Below are 23,560 nucleotides of genomic sequence, written 5' to 3'. Positions count from 1 at the left end.
CCGGGCGTTCGGGGCCGAGCGAACCCGCTGTTGGCGGCAGCGGGGCGCAGGCCCCGGGACGGCCTGGCCGGGGGATGGTGCCCGGTGGCACCGCCGTGCCGCGGGCAGGAGGTTCCCCCGGTGTCACCCCCTCCTCCCCACGGCCCGCCTGGCCGCGGCACCGGGGCGATGGCTCGGCGGGGGGCAACGTCCAGCCGGGGCCGGGCCGGGGGCACTGCGGGTCCCTCCCTGCGGCGGGGCGAGGGGCAGCACCGGGGGGGGGGCCAGGCCCGGCCACGGGGAGCGGGGTGCGTGTCCCGCCCGCCCCCGGGGAGCCGCCTGCCCCGCAGCCCGGGGGGGGGCCGGGGCCCCACGCGGGGCCGTCCCCGGCGTTAGGACCCGGCCCGCGCGGTGCCAGCCCGGATTCCAGGCTGGCTCCCGGGCGTGACGTCAGGCGCGGGCCCGCCTGGCTCCCGGCCCGCCCCGGCCCCTCGCGCTCGGGAAAATGCTGCTCTCGGTGCAGCCGCGCTCCGGCCTCCCCGCCTTCGCCTACAACAAGAGCAGCAAGAAGGTAGGGGGGCCCCCGCCCGCCCCCCGGCCCCCCCCGGGCCGCCCGCCCGCCGCCAGGCCCGGCCCTTGGCAGTGGCAGGGCCGCGGCACCGCCGTCACGGGGCACCCCCGTCCCCGGGCACCCCCCGGTCCCGCCGCGGGGGGGGGCCGCGGCACGGGGCGAGCGGTGGCGTGGGCGGGGGGGACCCGCCGTGGCGGCCCCCGAGCCCTCCCCAGGGGTTGGCCATTGCGGGGTGGGGGGGGCACAGGCATGGCGGGGCCGTGCCCCCCCCCCCCGGCCGGGGGGGCTGGCCCGGGGGAGAGCAGGGAGCGGGGGGGGGGGGCGCTGGGGTCCTCAGCAGGCCTGGGGATGGGGGGGTCAGGGGGACACCTGGGACCAGCCCCCGCCGGGGCAGGGGTCAGGGCGGGACACCCGGGTGAGCCACGGCCCCCCCGCCCTGGCCCGGGGGGGCTGCCTGCCCACCCACCCCGTGCCTCAGTTTCCCTCCCTAGGGGGGCTGCGGTCACCCCGCGCGTTGGCCCCACACACGGCACAGACCCTGGGGCAGGGGGTCGGCCCAGCCGGGGGCGAGGGGCTACGTGGCCCCACGTGGGGCGGGACGGCCCCCACAGATACCTGACCACGCTTGCACACGCGTGTGCAACACGCACACACCTGCCCTGCCCGAGCACGGACCTCCGCACCCGGCCGTGCCCCCGCCACGGGGTAACGGCCCCGCACGGCCCGGGCAGGCTGTCACACGCGTGCTCCCCCCGCGCACATGCATCAACTCTGGGACACGCTTGCACACGCGTGGGGGCCACTGCACACGCACACGCTTGTGAACTGTGCCTGCGTGTGTGCAGGGTGCGCACCCACATGCGTGTATGTCCACATGCGTGTGCACCCACATGCGTGTACACCTACATGTGTGTCGTAGCTGTGCTCGCTTGTGCCGGGGGGGCCCCGGGGGTGTCTGTGGGTCCCGGCCAGGGGACCCCATGTGGGTGGGTGACCCCCAGCCCCGTGCCTGGTGAGGGGGGGGGTTAGGGTGGGGGGGGTCACCCCCATCCCCAGCACCCCCTGGCTGGGACCCGGGGACGGACGCCCCGAGCTGCAGCAGAGCCTGGACTTGGGGGGCCGCGGGGCTGCCCCGGGGGTGGGTGATGGGGGGAGCCGAGGAGGGGGACAGGGACGCGGGGGGCCGGGGCGCGGGGGCGGCTGCGGGTGATTCATTTTTTCACGTTGACATCAGGCCCGGAGGTTTCCCAGCCGGCGCCGCCTCCGGCCACCGGCCAAGAGGCCCTGGGGATGGGCGCTGGCCCTGGGGCCGAGTCAGTCCGGGGGTCCCGTGGCCGGGGGGGTCCCCAGGACAGGCAGGATCTGGCAGGGCCTCGGCTGCCCTCACTGCACCCACACACGTGTCCCCTGGGGGCCGGGATCGGGGGGGCTGCAGCAAGGCCACGGCGGGCGCTGACCCCTGCTCCCCAGCAGCCCTATGTGCCGCCGGCGCAGCCGCTGGGCCCCCCCAGCCCCAGCCCCGCCGGGGGGGCCACGGACCAGCTCAGCAAGACCAACCTCTACATCCGGGGGCTGCACCCCGGCACCACGGACCAGGACCTCGTCAAGCTCTGCCAGCCGTGAGTGGGACCGGGCCCGCCGGGGGCTGGGGCTCCCGCCGCCCCCAGCCCAGGGCCCCACCGCGGGGGGGCCGGGGGCCCAGCCGGGCACTGACCCCCTCTCTTCCCCCCAGCTACGGGAAGATCGTCTCCACCAAAGCCATCCTGGACAAGACGACCAACAAGTGCAAAGGTTGGGGGGGGGCCGTGGGGCTGGGGCAGGGGGCCGGGGGCTCTGGGGGCCCCTCTCACCGCCGGCCCCCCCCAGGCTACGGCTTCGTCGACTTCGACAGCCCCACGGCGGCCCAGAAGGCTGTGACGGCGCTCAAGGCCAGCGGGGTGCAGGCGCAGATGGCCAAGGTACAGCCCGGGCCCTCGGGGTACCCCCGACACCCAGAGGCCCCGCGGGACCCCCCGCCGGGCACTGCGGGGCCCGGCTGGCCCCCTGACCCCCCCCCACAGCAACAGGAGCAGGACCCCACCAACCTCTACATCTCGAACCTGCCGCTGGGGGTGGACGAGCAGGAGCTGGAGGCGCTGCTGAAGCCCTTCGGGCAGGTGGTCTCGACCCGCATCCTGCGGGACCCCCATGGGGCCAGCCGCGGCGTGGGCTTCGCACGGTACGGGTGGGGGGGCCGGGGGGGCTCTGCTGCGGGCCGAGGGGTGCATGAGGCTGGGGGGGTGCATGGGGCAACGCGTGGGGCTGGGGGGTGCCCAGGAGGACGGGGGGGGTGCTTGGGGTTTCACAGAGCTAGGGGGGCTGCATGGGGCCGGGAGGGCCGCACGGGCCGGGGGCAGCCGGGAGGGCCCCCTGTGTGGCCCCCGCCCCAGCCCTGCTCCCCCCAGGATGGAATCCACGGAGAAGTGCGAGGCCGTCATCACCCACTTCAACGGGAAGTACATCAAGATGCCCCCGGGGGTGCCAGGTGGGCTGGGGGGGTCCTGGGAGGCTGGGGGGGGCTGGGGGCCAGCTGACAGCGCTGATGACCCCTACCCGTAGCCCCCCCGGACCCGCTGCTCTGCAAGTTCGCGGACGGGGGGCAGAAGAAGCGGCAGAGCCAGGGGAAGTTCGTGCCCAACGGGAGAGCCTGGGCCCGGGACGGCGACGCGGTGAGAGGGAGCTGGGGGGGTGGGGGGTGGAGGGGGGGGCGTCAGAGGGGGTCCTGCCGGGGGGCAGACCCCACAGCTGCTGGGGGGGGGCCGCAGGGCAGTGCTGACCCTTTTGCCCCCCCAGGGCACCGTGACCTTGGCCTACGACCCTGCGGCGGCGTTGCAGAACGGGTGGGTGCCCCAGGGCCCCTCAGGCCCTGGTGGGGCGGGGGCTGCTGGCCATGTCCCCCCGCCCCTGACCCCCCACCCCGCAGGTTCTACCCGGCGCCCTACGGCCTGGCCCCCAGCCGGATGATCGCCCCCACGGCCCTGGCCCCCTACCTGCCCTCCCCCGTCTCCTCCTACCAGGTATTGGGGGGGGGGGGGGGTGGTGGGGGTCCCGGGGGGGGCAGGGGGTATCCCCATGGGGCAGGGGGGTGCTCAGGGGAGCCCCCACCCGCTCCCACTGGCCGCTGCCGCAGGTCCATGGACCCGCCTGGATGCACCAGTCCTACCTCGTGCAGCCCACGGTGAGCACAGGTGGAGGGGGGGTGGGAGCCCCACCCACTGCCCCACCCACTGCCCCACCCACTGCCCCACCCACTGCCCCACCCACTGCCCCACCCACACCTGCCACTCCCTGACAGCATCCCTGGCCCCACCGTACGTGTGGCAGCCACACCCCGCCCACTTTTGGACTTGCCACGCCCACTTTTGGACATGCCCCTCCCACTGTGGCCACAGCCCCGCCTACTTTGGACATGCTCTGCCCACTATGCTCACGGCCCCGCCCATTTTAGGCATGCCCCACCCACTGGCCACAGCCCTGCCCCACGGCCCCGCCCTGCCCCACGCCCCGGGGTCTCGCTGTCGCACGTCCCCACCCCACGGCCCCCTGGCCCCGTGTCCCCCGGCCATGGAGCCCTTGTCCCTGCGTGTCCCCTCTGCCCCAGACCCGGGGCCCCGCAGCCCCAGTGTCCCCGTGTGTCGCCGTGGCCCTGGTCCCTCTGTCCCCCCCGTCCCCCCCGCGTCCCCCGTCCCTGTGCATCCCCACGTCCCCGGGCTGACGGAGCCATGCAGGGCGCGGTGCTGGCCCCCGCTGTGGACCACGCTGTCCCCCTCCAGCCCTCCGTGGTGGCCCCCCTGGCCCAGCAGCTCGGCCACCTTTCGCTGGGCAGCGCCGGCACGGTAAGACCCCCCCCAGCTCCCCCCACGCCCCCTGACCCCCCCCACCACCCTGACACTGCCGCTCTCCCCAGTACGTGCCCGCTGCCGCCGCCGTCCCTGGGGCCTTCATCCCGCCGTACCCGCCGGTGCCGCCCGCCCTCCCGCTGGAGGTGAGTGCTGGGGGCCCGGGGGGGCGCCGGGGATTCGGGGGCCCAGGCTCCGCTAACGCCTCCTCGCAGGACGGCAGCGCCGCCCCGAGCCACGGCCCCATCGAGTCACCGTCCGAGCCCGGCGCCTTCCCCTACCCCTACCCCAAGTAGCGGTGGGGGGGGGCCGGCCCGAGGGACCCCGCACCCGCCGGCTGCTGGGAGGAGCTGTGCCGGGACCCCTGCCTGGCACCACCCCCCCTGCCCCCGCCACTGCTGCCGCCTCGGGAAGGACCCGCGCCCCGGCCGGGGTCCCTGAGCCTGGGGAGGTCCCCGTGCCGGGGGTCCCGCTGCTCCCACGGCGTCTCGCTGCCCCCCGGCTGGGCAGCCCCCCCCCTCGGAGGGCTTTTTCTCCTCCTGCATTTTCTAAAAAACTAACAGGAAAAAAGAAAAAAAAAAAAAAAAAAGATGACAAACGCCGCCCCGGGGGGCTGGGGGTCCCCGGCCACCCCCCTCGTGCTTCCAGGGCCCGCGGCCCCGCCAGCCCCCCGAGCCGCGGTGCCCCCCGTGCCTTCTGCTGCCCGGTCCGGCTGGTGCCCCCGGCTCGGGGACCGGGGCAGGGGGGCGATAGCGGACACCCCCCCGTGGGGTGCAGTCTCTGGGCACCAGCCCCCCGCAGGGCCGGGGGTGCTGCCCCCCCCCCCCCCGCAGCCATTCCTGCCCCCGTGGGCGCGGGCCGGGGCTCTGCATGCTGCCCCCCGCCCCGGCCCGGGGGGGCAGGACGAGTGCAATAACCCCCCCTGCTTCCACGGGCGCCCCGAGGGTCAACCAGGCACTTTAGAGTCCCCGCGCCCGGGGCGGCGCAGCCCCGGCCCCCGCTGCCCCCCCGCGCAGCGACAATCAGGGGGTCCCGCGGGGGCGGCTCTTGCAACCAAAGATTGAGGGAGTCGCGGGGGGGCTGAGCTGCCCCGGCCCCCCCCGGCTTCGCGACCCCCGCGCCGTGGGTCTGTCCATCCGTCCTTCCGTCCCTCCCTGCGGGGGGTCAGCCCCCCACTTGCTTCCAGCTCTGGGGCCGGCTGTGTCCCCCCACGCCAGCTCTGCCCAGGGCCTCCCGGTTCTTCCAGCCCCCCCAGCGCAGCGGAGTCCCCAGCCCCCCCCGGGGCAACGGGGCCCCCCCCGGTTTCCCGACGGGGCCAAGGGCCCCCCCCGGGGCAGTGGGGACCCCCCCACCACACATCTACCTCACCCCACAGCTCGGTGCTCAGCCCAGGCCTGGGGGGGGCAGGGGGCCGCGGCCCTTCGCCCCCCGCCTGGGGTGATGCCACCCCCCCGGTTTCCAGCCATCACCCACCTCTCCCGTTGCTGCTACTGCCCGGCCCCCCCGGGCACAGCCCCTTTGGTCGGGGGGCATGGGCCCCCCCAAGGAAGGAACCAAAGAGGGAGACCCGCAGACGGCCCCCCCCAGGGGCCGGGGGGTGCTGGGACCCCTGCGCTGAGCCTCCGCCCCGCTGCCGGGGGGGCTGAGCGTGGGGGTCCCGCCGGCCCTGGGGGGCCCAAGCTGCAGAGGAGAAGCCGAGGCCCCCCCTGGCCCCCTCCTGCCCCCCTTTAATTTATACGTAGCGCATTTTGTACAGGTTTTTAAGTTGCTTTTTTTTAAAATCTCGAGAGGTTTCTAGTTTTGTATTTCTTCCTCCTGCTTCCGCGCTCGGCCCCCCCGACGGCTCCCCCCCTTCGAGGTTTTTTTTTTTTTGTTTTTAAATAAAAAGGCAAGAAAAGCAAATGCCTCTGTCATGTGGGGAGGGGGGGCGGGGGGACACCAAGGGGTGCAGCCCCCCGCAGCTCAGGGTCCCCCGAAGCATCCCCCCCCTCAGCTCGGGGGTCCCTGCAGCCCCCCATAGCCCAGGCCCCCCCGAAGCCCCCCCAGCCCGAGCCCCCCCAGCCCCCCGCTCCCACAGAGGGCTCGGACCAGCGTGTGTCTATCAAACGTGAGTTGTTTATTCTCGAACGCGACACGCGGGGTCCTACAGCTCGTGGGGACATCAACAGGCAACGGCGAGGAGGGCTAGGGGCTGCCTTTCCTCCTTTAAACCTTATTAAAAATGAGATTGGTCCTAAAAATATAGAAAGAAATAAATTTAAATTCACAAAACCTGTACATTATCAAAAAGTCACTAAAACGACACGGCTGGTTATAGAAAAGGCGGCCGGCGGGCTGGAAGGGGCCGCAGCCGGGGGGGGACTGGATGCTCCCGGTGATGCCGCAGCCCCCCCGGCCGGGGGCACCAAGGCTGGGGGGGGGGCAAAGAGAAACGGCCCCGGCCCCCCCGCCCCGGGCCCGGCGGGGGCTGCGGGGGGCAGGCGCTGGCCGTGGGGGGGCCCTTGGGGGGTGCGGGGGTAGAGGGGTGTCAAACCGGGGGGGCCGGGGGGAGGAACTTCAACTGAACGAACACGAGAACGATACGGAGACTCCCGAAAACTTTCCCACGACGGAAAAAAACCTGACGGATCCGAAACATTACTAAAAAACAAACCACAAAAAAAGTTTGTTACAGCGCAGTTATTTAGATAAAATATAAATATTTATGCGTAATATAAAGTCAGTTCAAATAGACTTCAAATCCACCTCTTATTTCAAAGCAAAAAAATAAAATAAAATAAAAAGTTTCTGAGGTTATCTGATAGAAAAAAGGCTACTTTGAGAGACGGGGGGGGCGGGGGGGCGGCCGGGGCCCCCTCCTGCCCAGGTAGGTGAGTTGTTTTCAGTGCTCTGTGGGGCCGGGGGGGGACGCGCCCGGGGCCCCCCCACAGCCCCGCCGGCTGCCGAACCCCCAGAGCGAGTACCCGTAATATCCTGGCCGGGGGGGCTGGGGGGGCCCCGGACCCTCCCCGGCCGCCCACTGCGCTGGGGGGGACCTGGGGGCAGGGGGGGGACCCCCGCCCCAGCGCGGGCCCCACCAGCCGGGGGGGCCCCCTCGCCACCCAGTGCAACCCCCCTGACCCTGCAGGGGTCTGGGGGGCAAACACCCGCCTGAGGCTTCAAGTCCGTGGGGGGGGGGGGTGCGGGGGGCCGGGCCCCCCCCGGGGCCTGCAGTAGCGTCCCTGAGGGATCCCAGTGGGGGGCGTGGGGGCGGCCAGGACCCCGGCACAGCCCCGGGGGTCCTCGTGCCGGGGAGGGGGGGCCGGGCTCTTCCTGAGACGTGGAGGCAGGGAAAGGGGCTGCCGGGGCCCCCCCGCCCTCCCCAGTTTGGTCCCTGGAGCCAGGTGGGGAGGGGCCGGCGCCCGCCCCGGCCGTGGGCAGGGGGTCCGAGGGCAGCGGGGGCTGCACCGGGGGCCCCCCCTCCCCGTAAAGTGTCTGCGCGGCAGGGGTCCCGGCCGGGGCGGGGGCGGCGAGGCGGGGGGGCTAAGTCCACTTTACTGGCCGTTAATGCATGTAGACGCTGCACAGGAGTGCTCGGACACATTCACTACGAACTATTGCTATTATTAAATATTCCCAGCGGGGAGGATTCGCTTCCCTCGTTTGTTGGGGGGTGGGGGGGTGGGGGCTGTTTCTGCTCTTAATTACAAAATAAAATTTAAAAGAAAGAAAGAAAAAAACACCTCTTTTTTTTTTCTTTTTGGCTTACACAGTCTGTGAGTTTGTGGTGCTGGGGGGGAGAGGGGGGTCCGGGCAGGGGGGGGTCCGGGCAGCGGGAAGGGGCCGCGGGCGCCCGCCGCGGGGCGGGGGCCCGTTCGCGCCGGCCGGGGGGGGCCCCCGCGCGGGATCAGCAGGCAGCGAGATCAGCTCCAGAGGAGTCAGTTCTTGGGGGGGTGCGGGGGGGACCCCAGCCCCAGTCGGGCGGGGGGGCGCCGGCCCGCCCCGCTCACGGGTTAGTAGCGTGTTTTCCCTGATAAAACTCCTCCCACCGGCTCTCGAAGAACTTGCGCATGGCGTGCCCGGCCTTGCCCACGTCCGAGTCGTCCTCGTTGAAGGTCTGGCAGTTGTCGAACACCAGCATGGCGTCGGCCGCAAACTCCTCCGAGCTCGAGTACCTGCGGGCAGGAGGGCAGTCGGTGGCGGCCGGGGACCCGCCGGCCCCTGAGGGACCCCGATCCCCAGGAGGGACCCCCATCCCGCCCGGGACGCCCGCTCACCCGCCCCGCAGCAGCCGCGTGCGCATGGTGGCGAAGTCCATGGGGTTCTTGATGATCTTGCGGTAGCCGGGGACCAGGCGGGGGTTGACGGGCTCCAGGAAGGGCCAGGCGTCCTCGTGCGACTCCATCTCCATCAGGATGATCCTGGGGGAGCGGCAGGGTCAGGGGGAGCCCCCGGGGACGCGGCCCCGGCCCCCCGCCGCCCCCGGCCCCACTCACTCGCAGAAGGTCAGGTCGCTGGGCTGGCCCCGCAGCGTTGCGCCCCTCCGCTTGGCGGGGGACAGCCCCTCGCCCGCGTAGCGCGGCACGGGCAGCCCCTCGCGGCGGCGCAAGGCCGGCCGGCGCCGCGGGCTCTCTTCCTCCTCCGCGAGGTTCCCCCCGAAGAGACGCCCCCGTTTCCGCTTCTTGCCTCGCCGGGGTGACAAGGGGTCCCGGTACTCCCCCGCCTGCAGGGAGGGAAGGGGACGGGGGTCACCACCGAAGCCCAGGGTCAGCGCCGGCCCCGGCGGGTGGGGGACTGCCCCACGACCTACCCGGGAGACACAGACGGAGCAGAACCAGTCGCCTTCGGGCACCTCCGTCATCTTGGGCCGGTGGCAGTAGAGGTGGCAGCCGCGGTCACAGCCATCACACAGCAGCAGGTGCTCGTCGTCGTCCCCGCGCCGGCACACCAGGCAGGTCTGCGGGGACGAGGGCTCAGCCGTGCCGGCACCGGGGTCACTGCCACCCCAGGGTGCCCGGCGCCGGCAGGCAGCTCTCGCCCTCCCGCCCGGCGGCGCGGCACGGGCTCTCACCACTCTGTTGACCGACTTCTCCCAGGCAATGGACTTCTCCAGCTGGTAGATGCAGAGGGAGACCTGGGCTGCGCTGCGGCACCGCTCCAGCGTCTGCCGCCACGTCCGGACCCGGGGCGTGATCTCGTAGGCTCTGCGGCGGGGAGATGGTGCTCAGCCAGAGCCGCTCGCGTCCCGGCGGCGCAGCCAGGGGGGGCGCGGGGCTCACATCTCAGTGGGGCCCAGGCTCAGCTCCTCGGGGCTGCTCAGCACGGCCTTCTCCACCACCACCTCGTGCAGGGGCCAGAGCGGCTCCTTCAGATAGCGCCGCTCCACGTTCTGCTCCAGCGCCGCCAGCCGCAGCACCGCCAGGTCCAGGGGGTTGGTGCGCTCCCGGCACAGCGGCAGCCCGTCCCGCCGGCTCCGGACGGTGATGTCTTCCAGGGGCTCCACCTTGTGCTCGCAGTACTGCAGGTCGTCCCGCGTGGAGTCGGGGCTGGGGCACGTCCAGCCCTGCGGGAGAGACAGGCTCAGGGCGGGCTGAGGCTACAGCACCGCAGCGCCCGGCCGAGGCCACCACGGCGCCCGGGCCGGCACCTACCCGGATCTGCAGGTCCGCCATCAGCACGCGCTGCTCCAGCTCCTCCACCCACTGCAGGACGGAGAGGTCGGTCTCGTAGGCTCTCTCCATCACCGACCACTGGGCCAGGGCTTCCTGAGACACGGCGGTGCCGGCCGCCTCGGGGCGCAGGTGGAAGATGGGGTCTGGGGGTGGAGGGTGGGCTCAGCGGGGGCACGGGCAGCAGCCCCCCGCCCCGGCCCGCGCGGGCAGCCCTTACCCGTGGTGGCGCGCAGGCAGACCTCCCGCAGGAACTCCTTGTGCTTGGTGAGGTGCTTGTGCAGCGCCTTCTCCCGGATGCCCCGCGGGTGCAGCGCGCGAGCCACCGCCTCCAGCTCCTCGGGGTCCTGCAGCCACCACCAGCCGCTCTGCATCTCTGCAAGGCAGCACCGCAGCGCTCAGCATCCCGCCGGGGGCACCAGCACCCCCTGCCCGGGGGCTCCCAGGGCTGGGCTGGGCTCTCACCAGGGGGAACAGGCTGCTCCGTCAGCTGTGTCAAGTACTTCTGTTCAATCTGCTTGAAGAATTTGGTAGGGGGCCGCCCTCGGCGCTTGGGCTGCCCCGGCAGGTCCTGGAGCTTCTCCAGGCTGCCCCGGCTCCTGGGGCAGGCGCCGTGGGCCCTGGCGCCGGCGTGCACCGGCGTGGAAGCGAGCAGGGGAGCCGAAGGGTCGTCCGTGGGGAGGCCATTCAGCTGGTGGGGACGGAGTGCGTCGGAAGGGCCAGGCATGCACCCGCTCCTCAGCCCCCCGCCCCCCGGCCCCCAATCCCACAGCCCCCCGGCCCTGTGGCTCTTTCGCTTCTCATAGGCTTGGCCCGGAGGGTTGGGGGCAGCAGGAGCGGGCTCCCGGTGTGCCACCACGAGGACAGCATCCCCCCAGCCCCGGGGTGTCCAGTGCCCAGGCAGAGGGCCCCACTCTGCTCCCCCAGCCACCCAGGGAGGCTCCCCCTGACACGGTCCCCACAGGCTGGGGTGGAAATGCTGGGCGCAGCACCCCGCACCCGGCCAGGCCCAAGCACGTACCTGCTGGGCCGAGCTCTTGGGCAGCTCGCCACGGGGCTGGCCACGGGGCTGCGCGGCGGCTCGCGGCGAGGGCTCGACAGAGGAGGTAGCGAGGGGGGCTCGGTCGTCGCAGGGCGTCCGGGGCAGCAGGTTGAACCAGGGCCCCCGCTTTTCCGCAGCCTCTGGGGCACTCTCCTCCTCTTCCTCCTCCTCTTCCTCCTCCACGGGGTCCGATGGGGCCTCGAGCGGCGGAAGCCCTGTGTCCCCCTTGCCGGGGCTGCTGTCCGGGGTGAGGACGGAGTCCTTGAGCAGGGATGACTGCGTCTGGCTCAGCCAGGAGAGGAAGGCGGACTGGCTGAGGTCGTGCTGGCTCTGCCCCAGGGCCACCGACTCCTCCAGGACCCCATTGACAGGGGGGGGTCTGGGCCCGCAGTGCTGCGACAGCTCCTCTTTGCTCTTCCGGGGCCGGCCACGGGAACGCGAGGCCGTGCAGTTCGTCCGGCTGGGAATGGGCACGTCCACCGGCTCCTCCTTCACCGGGGAAACGTGGGGAGACATCTTCTGCTCCGGGGGCTCCTGGGGCGCCGGCTCAGCCACTGCAAGGGCAGAGGAGGAGGTGAGACGTGGGGTCCTCTCCCAGCCAGGAGATCCCCCCCAGGAGCCCCTTCCCAGCTCACCTTCCGTGCCCTCCACGAAGATGCCGCCCAGGTGGGGCAGGACCCAGTACCGCCGCCGGTACCGGTCCTGGCCCAGAGAAGCTGCCCGCAGCGTCTGCGAGGAATGGAGCAGCTTCTTGCGGAAGAACATCTGCCTCTGTGGGGAGAGCGCAGGGCGGTGACGGGCCCCGCAGCAGGGTCCGAGCCCCCAGCCCTCCACCGCCTGCTCACCTTGGCCAGCTTCTCGATCTGCCTCTCGAGCTCAGGGACGCTGGACGCAGACGTGTCGGCCTGGGGAAGGGAAGGGATCTGTCAGGGAAGCGTGGGCAGGCGGAGAAGAGACCCCCGAGGGCGGTGTCCCCACCTCTGCCCCCCTGTGAGCAGCGGACCCCGCGGCCACCCCACCTCCTCCTCCCTGCGGGATTTCCGTCCGCGGCTCTCCTCCTCCTCCTCCATCTCCAGGCCCGTCTCCTCCGTCAGGCGGGAGCTGCGCCGGCGCCGCCCGTCCTCCAGGCCCGTGATCTCCGACTCGGGACGGCCCGTCTTCTTGGCCAGGGCGACCTTCAACCTGCCGAGACACAGCCGAGGCGTCCGCTGCCTGCCCGCTGCCTGCCCCCACGCGCACCCTGCTCCCCGGCAGGCCGAGGCACACGGTTACACCGCAGCACGGGGAAGACACCCCGAGAGCCCCCAGCCCCGGGACGTGGAGGGGAAGGTGCAGAGGCCACAAGTGGGACCCAGCCGTGTCCGGCGGAGCAGCCCCCTCCCAGCCGGCAGGCACGCTGTGCTGCCTGCGCTGGGCGCAGGCAGCGGGAGCCGCGGGCCGCTCCCACCCACCCACCTGCGCAGCCGGCCCTCGATGATCCACTTGTTCTTCCTGTAGTTGGACATGTTCTCCAGGGTCTTGTCGATCTCGCTGCAAGGAGACAGGAGCTGGCTGCGGCGGGCGGCTCCGCGCAGCTCTCCCGGGAAGGAGAGGGGCCCAGCCGGGCGCCAACATGCCCGCGCCGTGCCCGCAGGCAGGAGGGGCCGGGATCAGGGGATGCTCTTGCCCCCCACCCACGCTCACTTGATGATGAGCGCGCTGCTGTTCAGCTCGTTCACCAGGAAGGCCAGGATGGCGGCTTTCTTCTCTGGCGGCAGTGCCTGGAAGGGCTTGGTCCGCAGCCCGTCACACAGGTCCTCGCCCGCCCCATACGCCGTCAGGAAGCAGCGCAGGATCTCGGAGACGGTGTCGCGGTTCAGGCTGATCTCCGACACCTTTTCCCCCAGGATCTTCAGGGACTGGGCAGAGCAGAGATGGGGTTGGGGAGTCCCCTCCTGCCCCGGGGGGGTGCCCCAGGAGAGGAAAAAACAAAGGGAGGGCACCAGCACCTCCCAGGTGGGAAAGCCAGGGCCAGGAACCCGAGTGGGAATGATCCCAGGGGTGGCCCAGGCGAGCCAGGCAGGGCCAGGCAGGGCTGCCTGCCTGCTGCGCTCCAGGCCCCTGCAGCAGGACAGACGCGGGCGCATCCCAAGGGCCAGGGGCTGGGAGCCGGCGAGGCGCAGGGAGAGGGTGCAGGAGGCTGCAGCAAGAGCAGCACCTCCCAAATCTGGGCCTCCCTGTCCCAAGCCTGCAGCAGCCAGGGCCTCGCGGGCACTGACACCCCCAACCCGGCCGGGAAGGGGCCGGGGGGCCGGCTCACCTGGCAGTAGGGCGGCAGCCCGGGGTCGTAGAGCGCAGCCTGCAGCAGCCGCACCAGCAGGTCCTGCACCTCGCCCGCGCTGTCGCCCACCCCCAGCAGCCCCTCCTGCAGTGCGCACAGGCTGGGCACGTCCTTGGCCGGGTCGAAGCCCAGGACCTTGCCGTAGCTCTGGAGGAACTCCACGACCGTCAGGCAGTTGGAGAAGGCGCGGCTAGGCAGGATGAGGCCCGGGATGCGGGAGAAGGCTGGCAGGGGCTGCAGGGAAGGAGAGGGGGCAGTCAGGGCCGGCGAGGCACCGGGCAGGCTGCCGGCTCACCAGCTTGACCCAGCCAAGCCCCCCGCGCCCCAGCCTACCTGGTGGTCCCCCAGGCACATGTCCTCTGTGGGCTTCTTCATCTCCTCCAGGATGAGCTGCTGCCGCCGCCGCTCCTCCAGGCGCCGCTGGGCCAGCAGGCCCTTGTCCGCCTTCCGAGCCCCTTTGCCCTTCTTCTCCTTGGGCCGTGCTTTGTCCTTGCCCTTCTCCGGTTTGCCCTTCTTCTCCTTGGCCTGAGGACATTCCCCGGGATGCGTGTGGGGAGCCGCTCCATCTCCTGCCCCCTTCCCGGCCCCCTCGTACCCTGCAGACTCACCTTGGACTTCTTCTTGGCCTCCTTCGCTCTGGGGGCTTTGGCTTCCTGCTTCTGCTTGTTCTTGGCCTGGAAGAGACAAGACCAGCTCAGGGACCAAGTGGCCTTCCCGCACGAGGGAAGCCCCTGCCCCAGATGGGGCCCAGAGCCACCCCGAGCCCCGGGCGGCCACTCCTACCTTCCGCCTCATTTTCTTCTTGATTTTGCTCATTTTCAGCTTGTCCTCGTCACTGAGCACCTCTGCGAGAGCAGAGAGGGAGGGTGGCGATGGGCCGGCTGTTGGGGTCCCGCCAGAGCCAGGCTGCGAGGGGCTGCACCAGCCACGCCGTGCCGGTGGGGCCGGGGAGGGGGTACCTTGGGCTTCCAGCCTCTTCAGCAGCCGCGCGTCCGTCTTGCTCAGCAAGTCGACCATCTTGACCTTGGGAGGCCGGCCCCGGCCGCGCTTCGCAGCCGGCGGCTCCTTGGGCTTGGCCTTCTCGGCGTTGCGAGGTCGCCCGCGCTTGCCCGTGATGGCCTGGATGCGCGAGGGGATCTCCTCGGGGCTCAGCTTCACCCACTGCAGACCCTGCGGCACAAATCCGGTCACCTCCCGCAGCACAGCGTCGGGGGGGGGGACAGGGCGGCTCAGCTGCCCCCAGACCCACCTCCGGCGTGTCCCGCTCCTCGTAGAAGTCTCCCACCGGCATGCGGGGGCTGAAGCTGAAGTGCTCGCGCCGGACGTCCTGCACCACGTTCCTGCTCAGGTACTGGGGGGAGGAGCAGGAGGAAGAGGAGGAGGAAGACCATGACAGGGGCTCAGCGCTCTGGGCTCCATAGCTCCCAGCAGCATCCATCTGCTGCCGTGAGGGGTCTGGCAGAGCCGTGGTGGACCAGGACCCCAGGTCATCCCCCACCCCATCCTCCCCGGGGCCCATACCTTGATCACCTCCGGGAACTGCTTCATCCTCTTCCCGCAGGGCCCGTAGTACCAGGTCTCGCCCTGCCAGCGGTGGTTCCCCTTCTTGATCCGCACCTCCCGCCTCCACCTGGGGACAAGGAGCTTCAGCCCGGTGCCGCGGGGCAGCCGCGGGGCAGGACAGCCGGAGGGGGACGGCATCACGTACCCGTGCTGCAGAGGGAAGCGCACCTCCTCCTGGGTGGCGATGCGCCGGCGGGGGACATCGCCTGCGAGAGAGGGGACGGGACGCTGGGCTCGGGCGCGCTGGGTGGAGGGGGGCACCCGCGGGGGCTCTCGGCCTTACCTGCTGCCGAGGCGCTCAGCGGGGCAGCCTCCTCGCTCTCTCCTTCTGGCACGGCAGAAGTCTCCAGACAGCTGTCGGCGGCCTCTTCCTCCTCCTCTTCCTCTGTGGATGGGGCCGGGAACTCCGGCTCCAGCGGAGGGTCAAGCTCCAGGGACCCCGTCTCCTCCGGCCCTGCGTGGCTGCTGCTGTTCAGGTCGATGGTGCTGTCTGTGGAGCCAAGGTCAGGGACGTCACCGCCAAGCGTGGCCACCTTCGTGCTCTGCCCATGACACCAGAGAGCCCCTGCCTGTCCCCGGGGGGATGTGGCTGCGCATCCCCTCCCCGAGCTGGACGGGGGCACCTGCAGTGTGGAGACCCCCCACGGGGCTCATGCCCAGCCAGGGGCAGGCGCCCACACGGCGCACCGTTCATCCCCCGTGGGGTCCCCACCAGCACCGGCCGCAGCTCCCCGGTGCGGGCGCCGGCACACGCGGGGTCCCTGCTCTGCCCGGACACAAAGCTGCTGCGGCAGCCGCGGAGGCAGAACAAGGCCGGCGGAGCGGCCACCCCCCCGCAGCCGGGGGCCAGCTGGCGTGGGGGGCGGGCAGCCGGCCGGGGGCACCGGCCTGTCCTGCTGTGGCACGTACCGTGCAGGGCGGGCGGCGAGCCGGGGCCGGCGAGCAGTGGGGCAGGCGGGGGGCCGGCGGGCAGCAGGCTGAAGGGGCCAGCGGCGTGGAGGGGGGGGCTGGCGGCGCAGCGCAGGCCGGGCAGGTCGGGGGGCTCCTCCAGGGGGGACTTGTCGCTCACCAGCTGCGAGTCGTCCATCGTGTAGAGGTCCCCGGTGCCGGGGTCTGGGGGGGGGGTGAGCGCCAGGACGTGGGCTGGGGGCACGCAGACCCACATCTCTGCTCCCGAGGGGTGGCCGAGCACACTGGGCGCGGGGGGCGACCGGGCCCCCCCAGCCGAAAAGGCGCCGGCAGAAGAGGGGTTAAGGGGTTTCTGCGCCCCCAGCCACGCCCCCTCCTCTGGGAAGCGGAGGAGCCCAAAATGGCCGTGGCGGTGGCGGTGATGTTCACCAGCGCGGAAGTTCAGGCGCTGAGTAACAGCCTCGTCACGGAGCTGGGAAGGAAGGGAAGGAAGGGAGCGCGGAGGAGGCTGGCGCGGGAGGGACGCGGCAGGGACGCGGGCCCGCCCCTGCCCGCCAGCGCCTGCCCAGGGTTGCCTGCCCACCGAGGCTGCCGGAGGAGGCCTCCTCCACCATCGCCATCACCACCGCCCGCTGCCCGGAGGGGACGGAGAGGGGCCGGGCGCCGCTTCCCTGGGCAGAGGCAGCAGCCGGGCCAGGGCAGCGCAGGGGGTGGCCATGCCAGCCGGGTGCAGGCAGCTGCCCACCCTGCCCACCACGGCCCCAACGCGCCCCCCCAGCCCAGTGGGGCGGCAGCCTCCCTACCTCTGGCCAGGGACTCGAAGGGCTCCAGGGGGTCTTCGCTCAGGATGTGGGCGTCCTCCAGCCGAGGGGCGATGGGTGACGCGTCCCCCAGGCAGCCGCTGCCCGTGCCGGGGGCAGACCCGTTGTAGCCGCAGATCTTCAAGTCTAAAGGCAACAACCGACCGAAAACAGCCCATGTGGCAGCGCGACGCGATGGTGACAGAGCCCGGGGCCCGGCCACCCCCGCCCCGGGGTATCACCTGGCACGAGTTGCCGCCGTTCCCCGCACCAGGGCGGTTGGCTGCCGGGCCTCCCCCCGGCACCCAGCCCGCCCACAGCACCCAGCCGGGCTCGCGCACACGCCCGCGCAGGGGGAGCGCCGCTCTGCCGGCAGTGACGCCGCGGGCTGCGCCCGGCCTGGTCTAACGAGATCCCAACACCGACTCCGAGTTGCGACAGGCCAAGCCCTGGCCGGGACACGGGGCAGGTGGGTCGGGCCTCCCCAGGGAGCGCAACGCCCAACGCCACCGTCCCGGCTCGGGATCCAGCACCCGCCTGGCGGGGCCGCGGCGCCCCAGCCCGGAGCTCTGCCCGCCCGCACCGGCAGCGCTGGGCTCCTACCTGGCTGTGCCTCCTCCAGCTCCATGCTGCCCACCAGCCCGCCCCCGTTCTCCGCGATGGCGGGGGGGATCTCTTTGGCTGCAGCGTCGCCATCTCCCTCGCCAGCGCCCGGCTCCTCCGGCGGCAGCGAGAAGGGCTGGGTGCCAGAGCCCAGCATGGGGGAGGGCTGGGCAGCCGTGTAGAAGCCGGCCGGCCCGTTCTGCATCAGCTCGAAGCTCTGGTCGTGGAAGGAGTCGTACAGCTCCTGCGAGTCGAAGTTCAGCCCCATGGGGCCGGGGGTGCCGTTACCCCAGAACTCCTGCCCGGCCCCCCTCAGGTTAGTGCCATGCCCCGGGGACGCCGGCCGGGACCCCCCGGTGACGCCATTGAGCGGGAACTGTCCGAGGCCGGAGAGAGGGGGGGCAGCGGGGCTGCTGTCCTTGAGGCCGCCGGCGGGCGGGTACGGCGCGTAGTCCCAGAGGCAGTCGTAGGCGCGGAGGGGTGGCGTGCCGGCGGGCGGCGAGCTGGGGGTGAAGGTCCCTGAAGTACTGGGGTGAGATACAGTAGAGAAGCCATTGACATTCATGCCCCCGTTCAGACCTGTGAGGGAGCCAGAAGAGAGACAGCCGGGTCAGCGGCATGGCGGGGGCATCTCTCAACACCCGGCCCCGCCAGCGGCGGACGAGAGGGTTTGAGGACAGACGGACGACCTGCCCCAGCAGTCATGGAGCACCCTGCTCCCCCGGTGCCCCCCCGCCCCAGCACGACTGCTGCCTGCACCTGGACAGAGCTGGGCCGTTGCACTCCCAACACGCCCGGGCACAGCTCCCCGCTCGGCAAAACCGGCCCCACCACGGGGCTTCGCCGGCACCGGGCTGAGAGCCGCAGGACGCCGGGGATTAGCCGGGCGCTTGGCAGGGCTGTGCCGGATCAGCTGACTGGCCAAATCCACACAGAGACCCCATTCCGGCACGGCCGCTTTTCTAGGCCAAGGCGACGGCGGGCAGGCGACAGACCCCCAGCCCCAACCCCATGTGCGGGGAGCTGCCGCCAGCTGCGCTGCCGCGGTCCCTCTGTCCCCGCGACCCCGGCTGGGCCGCGCTGGCCCTGCGGGGACACTTACTTTTCCCTTGCGGGGGGAAGCTGAGCGGGGAGCCGTGGGCGAAGGGGCTGTCCCCTGAGGCAGGCGTGGGTTTCGGTCCTGAGGCAGCGGGTGCAGAGGAAAGGCCAGTGAAGTTAAAATGGTTGTTTGTTTCCATTTCTGCAGAGGGGAGAAGAGGCACCAGGCTCAACTGCTGGCGGGGACCGGGGCTGCCAGCGTGACAAGTGCCGGGCCCGGCCCTGCCACCCGCCACCGGGGCCTGCGGGGAGGGTGGAGACCCTCCGCTTCCGCGCCGGGGCAGAGCTGCTCCCTGACAGGGAGCCGGGGGAAGCGCCGGGTCCCCAGCCCAGCCCAGGGCAGGGCGAGCTCCCGACCCAGAGCTCGACAGAAACGTGGCAGGGCTGGGGAGGGCAAGGAGCGATGGTGGAAGCCCCTCGGGACCACAGTGCCCCTCGCCGGGCCCCCAGCGCAGCAGAGACGATGCTGCCTCTGCCACGAGCTGGCCCAGGCCCGGCAGCCCCAGCGGGACCAGCCGCCACCTGCGTGAGCACAGCTCGTCACCGCGCTCCAGCATCCCCAGGGATGGCCGTCACCGAGAAACCCCGCTTGCCGCCCGCCCGCGCTTCTTCCCACATTAAAACTCAAGCGCTCGGCTCCCTGGCGCCGCCATCCCAGGGTCCCGGCACAGGGCGAGACCGCGGGAGCTCCGGGAGGCTGCGGAGCCGCAGGGGCCGTTTCCCAGGGAAGGACTGGTCCCTCCAGAGCAGCTCCGTGACCCCACGGGGCCCCGGCACAGCCCGGCGCTCCCTGGGGAACGCTGCGCTCCCGGCACAGAAACGCCTCTGTGGTGACAGCCGGTGCCCCCGCTGCAGCCGCGATCCCCCCCAGCCAAAGGGGACCTGAGCGCCTTCTCTCCCGGGCGCAGCTCCAGGGACGCCTCCGCGGCAGCCACCTGAGGCAGGATCCAGGCCGGTCTCGTGTCACAGCCGGGAACAAGCAGGATCTGGAGCCCCGGAGCTGGCTCAGCACAGCCTGGGGACAGGCAGGAGCCGCTGGTGACCTTCACCGCCCAGGAGGAGCAAACGCTCCCTCCAAACCAGAGAACCGCGAGGACGGCTCCCGGTGGGGGCAAGCCAGAGGACGGGACCCTGCTGTGCCACCGGCATGGCCGGCAGCCACCCGAGGGGGTCCTGGTGCGTGGGGCAGGGGAGCAGATGGTGTGGGGGAGCCGAGGCCCTACAAGCCCAGCAGATGAGATGGGAACCCCGGTGCTGGTGGGGACGCGCAGGGACACCCCACGGGGCTGCCACAGCCGGCGTCTCCCCGTCCTGCTGCGCACGCTGAACCTGCCATTGGCCGAGGCGGCACTGGCTCCACCGACCTCTCCGGAAGGGCCAACGCCGCCACACATTCGGCAGATGCGGCGCTTAGCAGCAGCTCGTGGCATGGCCCGTGTCGAAACCCAGGCGGGGATTTCATCACACCCTTGCCCGCGTCGGCCGGCGCCCCGATGGGGGCCAGAGGGGCTGGGGCCGCCGCGCGCTCTCCCGGCCAGCCGGGGACACTGGTGATTCATCCGCCAGAGAAACCCGTATGGGCGGTGACACAGCTGCCACACGCACGTAGCTCCCGGACATCCCGGGGTGGCCCCGCAGCCACCCCCCCCAACCCGTGAGCCGGGGGCTGGTGCAGCCCAGCCCCTACCCTGACCCCAGCCGGGAGCCCCTGGCCGGCGCGGGGAAACCGGCCGCAGGATGGCTGAAAAAAAGAAAAAGCCTTTCCGGTCCCACCCCGCGTGTGATGCGCCGGCCAGGAACGCCGCTGCCGGCTTTTGGAGGTCAGAGCAGGCGGCAAAGGGACATGCCAGAACCGGACAGGTGGCGGCCGCAGGTCAGCGCCGCAGACTGGGATGGACCGGGTGCGTGCCAGGCACGGGGAGGGGGCCGGAGCGGAGGTGGCCATGGGGACCGTGGCCGGGAGAGAAGCGCCGCGGCCGAGAGGGGAAAATAAAAGCTGGGAAGGTGGGAATTAACTACAGCGAGGGCAGAGGGGCTGGGAGAGGGGAGACCAGCCGGGCGGGAGCAGCTCAACCACGGGGCCAGGCTCCAGCTTTGGCAGCACCGTCCGTGCCGGCTGCAGGGAGCAGCTGCCCCAGGACGGGGACCAGGGGCTGCGGCACTGCCACACGTGCCAGCTCGCCCTTGCTCTGGGGACACCCTGGGCCCTGTGGGTGCTGGAGCCGCCCTCGGCATCGCCGGGAGCCGGGCCAGCGCTGGGTGTGGTGCGGGCAGAGGCCGTCGCCTCCTGCCCGGGGCTGGGGCTCCTGCCCGCTGCAGCCCTGCTCCCCCCGCCAGGCAGCACGTGACCGAGTGCGGAGCCACAAACTGGGCCACGACGCGTAACCGGAGCTGGCCGCGAGCGGGCGAGGTGAGGAGGGCGAGGACCGTGGACGCGGCCGGCCCTGGGGATGCACCAACGGCTGGCCGGGAGCCTCGGGCCGGGCGGCACTGCCGGGGTCTCACCGGCAGCGACGAGGTGGGTGCGCGGGGGCTGCTCCCCGCGGGGCTGATCCCCGGGTCCCACTGGAGTGGGCAGAGCCGGCGTGGCAGCACCCACTCGCCCCGGCGTTAAAGCCCAAACCTGGCGGCGGCAGCACCCACCAGCACCCGGCCCGGTCTCAGCGCGCTCCCGACCGTGGGGTGCCAGGCGGGGACACGGGGCACTCACAGGCAGGGACGGGCCCCCGGAGCCGGGGGGGGCCCAGAGCTCCGGGCCGGGGGGGGCCGGCGGTGACGCTTAGCCGGCGCCGCTGCCCTGGCAGGGAGCGCGGCCCCCCCGGCCCGGCGGCACCGGGAGGCCCCGGGAGCGAGACGCGACCTGATTAAAAAGGACGTTTCAAAAACAACGAGACGCAACAACCGGCTGCCATTTCCCGGCCACTTCCTGCGGGGGGACGGACACGGACACGGACGGACGCGGCCCCGGACCGGCGCCCCCGCCCGCGGCGCCGCACCCGGCGGGGACCCCCCGGTCCCTGCGGCAAGGACACCCCCCCCCCGCGCAGCCCCCCCCCGCCGGCTCTCGCGGGGGAGGGGGGAACGCCCCGCCCCCACCCGCCGCCGCAGGGGGTCCCGGGCCGGGAGGGGGCGGCGGAACCCACCGGGGACGGGGCGGGGGGCAGACGGTGCGGGGCGGGGTGGGCTTCCTCCTGCGTCCGGGACGGGAAAGCAGGGGGAACCGCACCGGCCACGGGGGACAGGGGCCCGGTGTCCCCGCGGTTCCGGGCCGGGGCCGCTGGGCCGGGTCGGGCCCGGACGCCTCACCGGGAGGGGAGCGGGGGGCTCGCCGGGGGCCGGGAAAGGGGGGGGGGGGGGTGTCGCCGGGCACCGGGATGCGGGGGAGGGAGGGTGGGTCTCACCGAGGTCGGGAAATGGGGGGAGGTCTCGCCGGGGCCGCCCCCGGCCACCCGCGCCGGGCCCCAACCGCCCCCCTCCGGCCGTTAACGGCCGCCGCGTTCGGCAACCCCCCGCCCCGACCCCGCACCTGGCAGGCGGCGGCGCGGGCCCGGCGGGCGCCCCGGGCCCGGCTCAGGCGGCGCGGGGCGGGACGCGGCTCCGCATGGCGCGGCCCCTCCGCGCGGACCGGGCCGGGCCGGGCCGGGCCGCAGCGCACCGGGCCCGCCGCGCCGAGCGGAGCCGAGCCAGCGGCGCAGGGCAGGAAGCGCCTCGCGCCGCCGGGCGGTCCCAGCCCCGCCCCCCGCGCGCACGTCACCGCCGCCGCGATGGCGTCACCGGGAGCGGCGCCGCGCGTCACCGGGGGCGGGCCGCGCGCCCACGTTGGAGGGGATCCCCGCCCCCGGCGGGGTCAGGGCGGGGGGAATCCCCACGCGGGGCCGCCCCCCCCGCCCCGGGTCCCCCCGCTTCCACGGGACCGCCCCCCCGCTTCCCCTTTCGCCCCCACAGGCCCCGCCCGACCCCGGGGAACGGCGGCGCCGCGCGGGGCAGGGGCGCGCGGGGCGGCCGCGGGCCGGGACCCCGCCGGACCCGGGCGCTCCTCGGCTCGGCGCGGCCGCGAGGACACCGGCGCCCCCTCCCACCCCCTCCGCGGGCTGCGCCGGCCCCCGGGATCCCCAGTGACGTCACGCGGGACCGGCCGGGCCGCGCTGCGCAGGGGCCGAGGGCGCCTCCGGGTACCGGGGCGGCGGGGGGAGAAGGGGGTCCCGGTGCCGCCCCGGGGGAGGGGGGGGAATCCCCGCCCGGTGCGGGGGCAGGGGACCCCGGTCTGGGGGCTCCCTGCCCGGTGGGGGCTCCCGGTCCGGTGGGGGGTCCCGGTGCAGAGCCGGGGGTGCCGGTGCAGCCGGCCCGGCCCCGCGGGGGTCCCGGTGCGGGGGGGGGTCCCTGTCTCCGGGGCCCGTCCCGCGCGCTGCGTACCTGGGGGGCGGCGGTGCCGGCCCGGCGCCAGCCCCGGTGCCCGCCCGGCCCGGTGCGGTGCGGTGCCGGTGGCGGAGCCGGAGCCGGGCGGCGGCGCAGGTGCTCCCGGCACCGCGTGATGTCAGCGGCCGCCACCGCCCCCTCCGCCGCGCGGGACGCGCCGCCATTTAAAGGAACCGCGGCCCTTGGCGGCGGCGGCGGGGCGGCTGGGGACTCCCCTGCCACGGTCCCCCCTGCTGCAGCCCTTGCAGGGACCCCCCGGCGGGACCCCCGGGATCTTCCGCCCCCCACCCCCCCGCTCCGTCGGGTAGCCCCCGGTGGAGGGGCTCGGCTCGGCCCGGCCCCACGAGTGGGGGGGATATCGGTGCCCCCGGGGCGGGGCACGGCCGGGGCCGGTGCTGGAGCCCCGCGCCGGGGAGGGCCGGGCCGGCGCGGCCCCCCGGGAGCCCGCAGACAAAGACGCAGCTGGCGGGGCCGGAGCCGGGGCAGCAGCCGGCCTCACGGCGGCTCTTTGTGCTGCAAAATGGTGGAGCTGGAATGGGGGGGGGGACATGGGACACACGGGGCCGGGGAGAGACAACGGGACCAGGAACTGCCACCGCCCCCCAGCATCTGCCCCACCGCCCCACGCGAGGGGGGGGCCTCTGCCAACTCCTGGGGACCCCCCAGGGCCGAGGCTCCCTGCGCTGCTGGTGGCAGCAGAGCCCAAGCTCCAGCACAGCCCCTTGCCATGCCC

General features: G+C 73.1%; 2 protein-coding genes across 9 annotated transcripts; one reads left to right on the top strand and one right to left on the bottom strand.

Annotated features, from left to right (window-relative positions):
- The first annotated feature begins 438 nt into the window (after window positions 1-438).
- Window positions 439-6,304, top strand: RBMS2 (RNA binding motif single stranded interacting protein 2). 8 transcript variants are annotated; one of them, XM_075133779.1, is made up of 12 exons: window positions 439-550; window positions 2,024-2,169; window positions 2,283-2,341; window positions 2,417-2,508; window positions 2,611-2,768; window positions 3,149-3,258; window positions 3,383-3,429; window positions 3,513-3,606; window positions 3,720-3,767; window positions 4,318-4,425; window positions 4,497-4,574; window positions 4,644-6,304. In XM_075133779.1, exons 1-12 carry the CDS (start codon window positions 485-487, stop codon window positions 5,342-5,344), a joined length of 1,707 nt encoding a protein of 568 aa, XP_074989880.1. In that variant the 5' UTR covers window positions 439-484; the 3' UTR covers window positions 5,345-6,304. The 8 variants fall into 8 exon arrangements, with proteins under 8 accessions (XP_074989880.1, XP_074989881.1, XP_074989878.1 ...); XM_075133780.1 differs by having other exon boundaries at window positions 2,021-2,169; window positions 4,363-4,425; XM_075133777.1 differs by having other exon boundaries at window positions 2,021-2,169.
- Window positions 6,305-6,523: 219 nt separating this feature from the next.
- Window positions 6,524-22,036, bottom strand: BAZ2A (bromodomain adjacent to zinc finger domain 2A). Its single transcript, XM_075133776.1, is given in 34 exon segments — window positions 6,524-6,720; window positions 6,723-6,788; window positions 6,791-6,926; window positions 6,928-6,975; window positions 6,978-7,068; window positions 8,457-8,582; window positions 8,685-8,828; window positions 8,904-9,130; window positions 9,218-9,364; window positions 9,479-9,611; window positions 9,687-9,970; window positions 10,059-10,222; window positions 10,297-10,452; window positions 10,542-10,767; window positions 11,098-11,672; window positions 11,754-11,889; window positions 11,964-12,023; window positions 12,138-12,300; window positions 12,574-12,648; window positions 12,802-13,016; window positions 13,418-13,672; window positions 13,772-13,963; window positions 14,047-14,112; window positions 14,222-14,283; window positions 14,398-14,608; window positions 14,688-14,789; window positions 14,960-15,068; window positions 15,147-15,207; window positions 15,285-15,491; window positions 15,911-16,114; window positions 16,714-16,857; window positions 17,314-17,892; window positions 18,416-18,553; window positions 21,938-22,036. Coding segments are annotated over 33 exon segments (5,529 nt in total). The 5' UTR covers window positions 18,552-18,553; window positions 21,938-22,036; the 3' UTR covers window positions 6,524-6,691.
- Between the last annotated feature and the right edge of the window lie 1,524 nt (window positions 22,037-23,560).

This window comes from Calonectris borealis, chromosome 30 (genome assembly GCF_964195595.1).
Source record: "Calonectris borealis chromosome 30, bCalBor7.hap1.2, whole genome shotgun sequence".
NCBI lineage: Eukaryota > Metazoa > Chordata > Aves > Procellariiformes > Procellariidae > Calonectris > Calonectris borealis.
The sequence above is the reverse complement of the archived record's forward strand: the minus strand, read 5'-3'. Positions and strand labels throughout refer to the sequence as shown.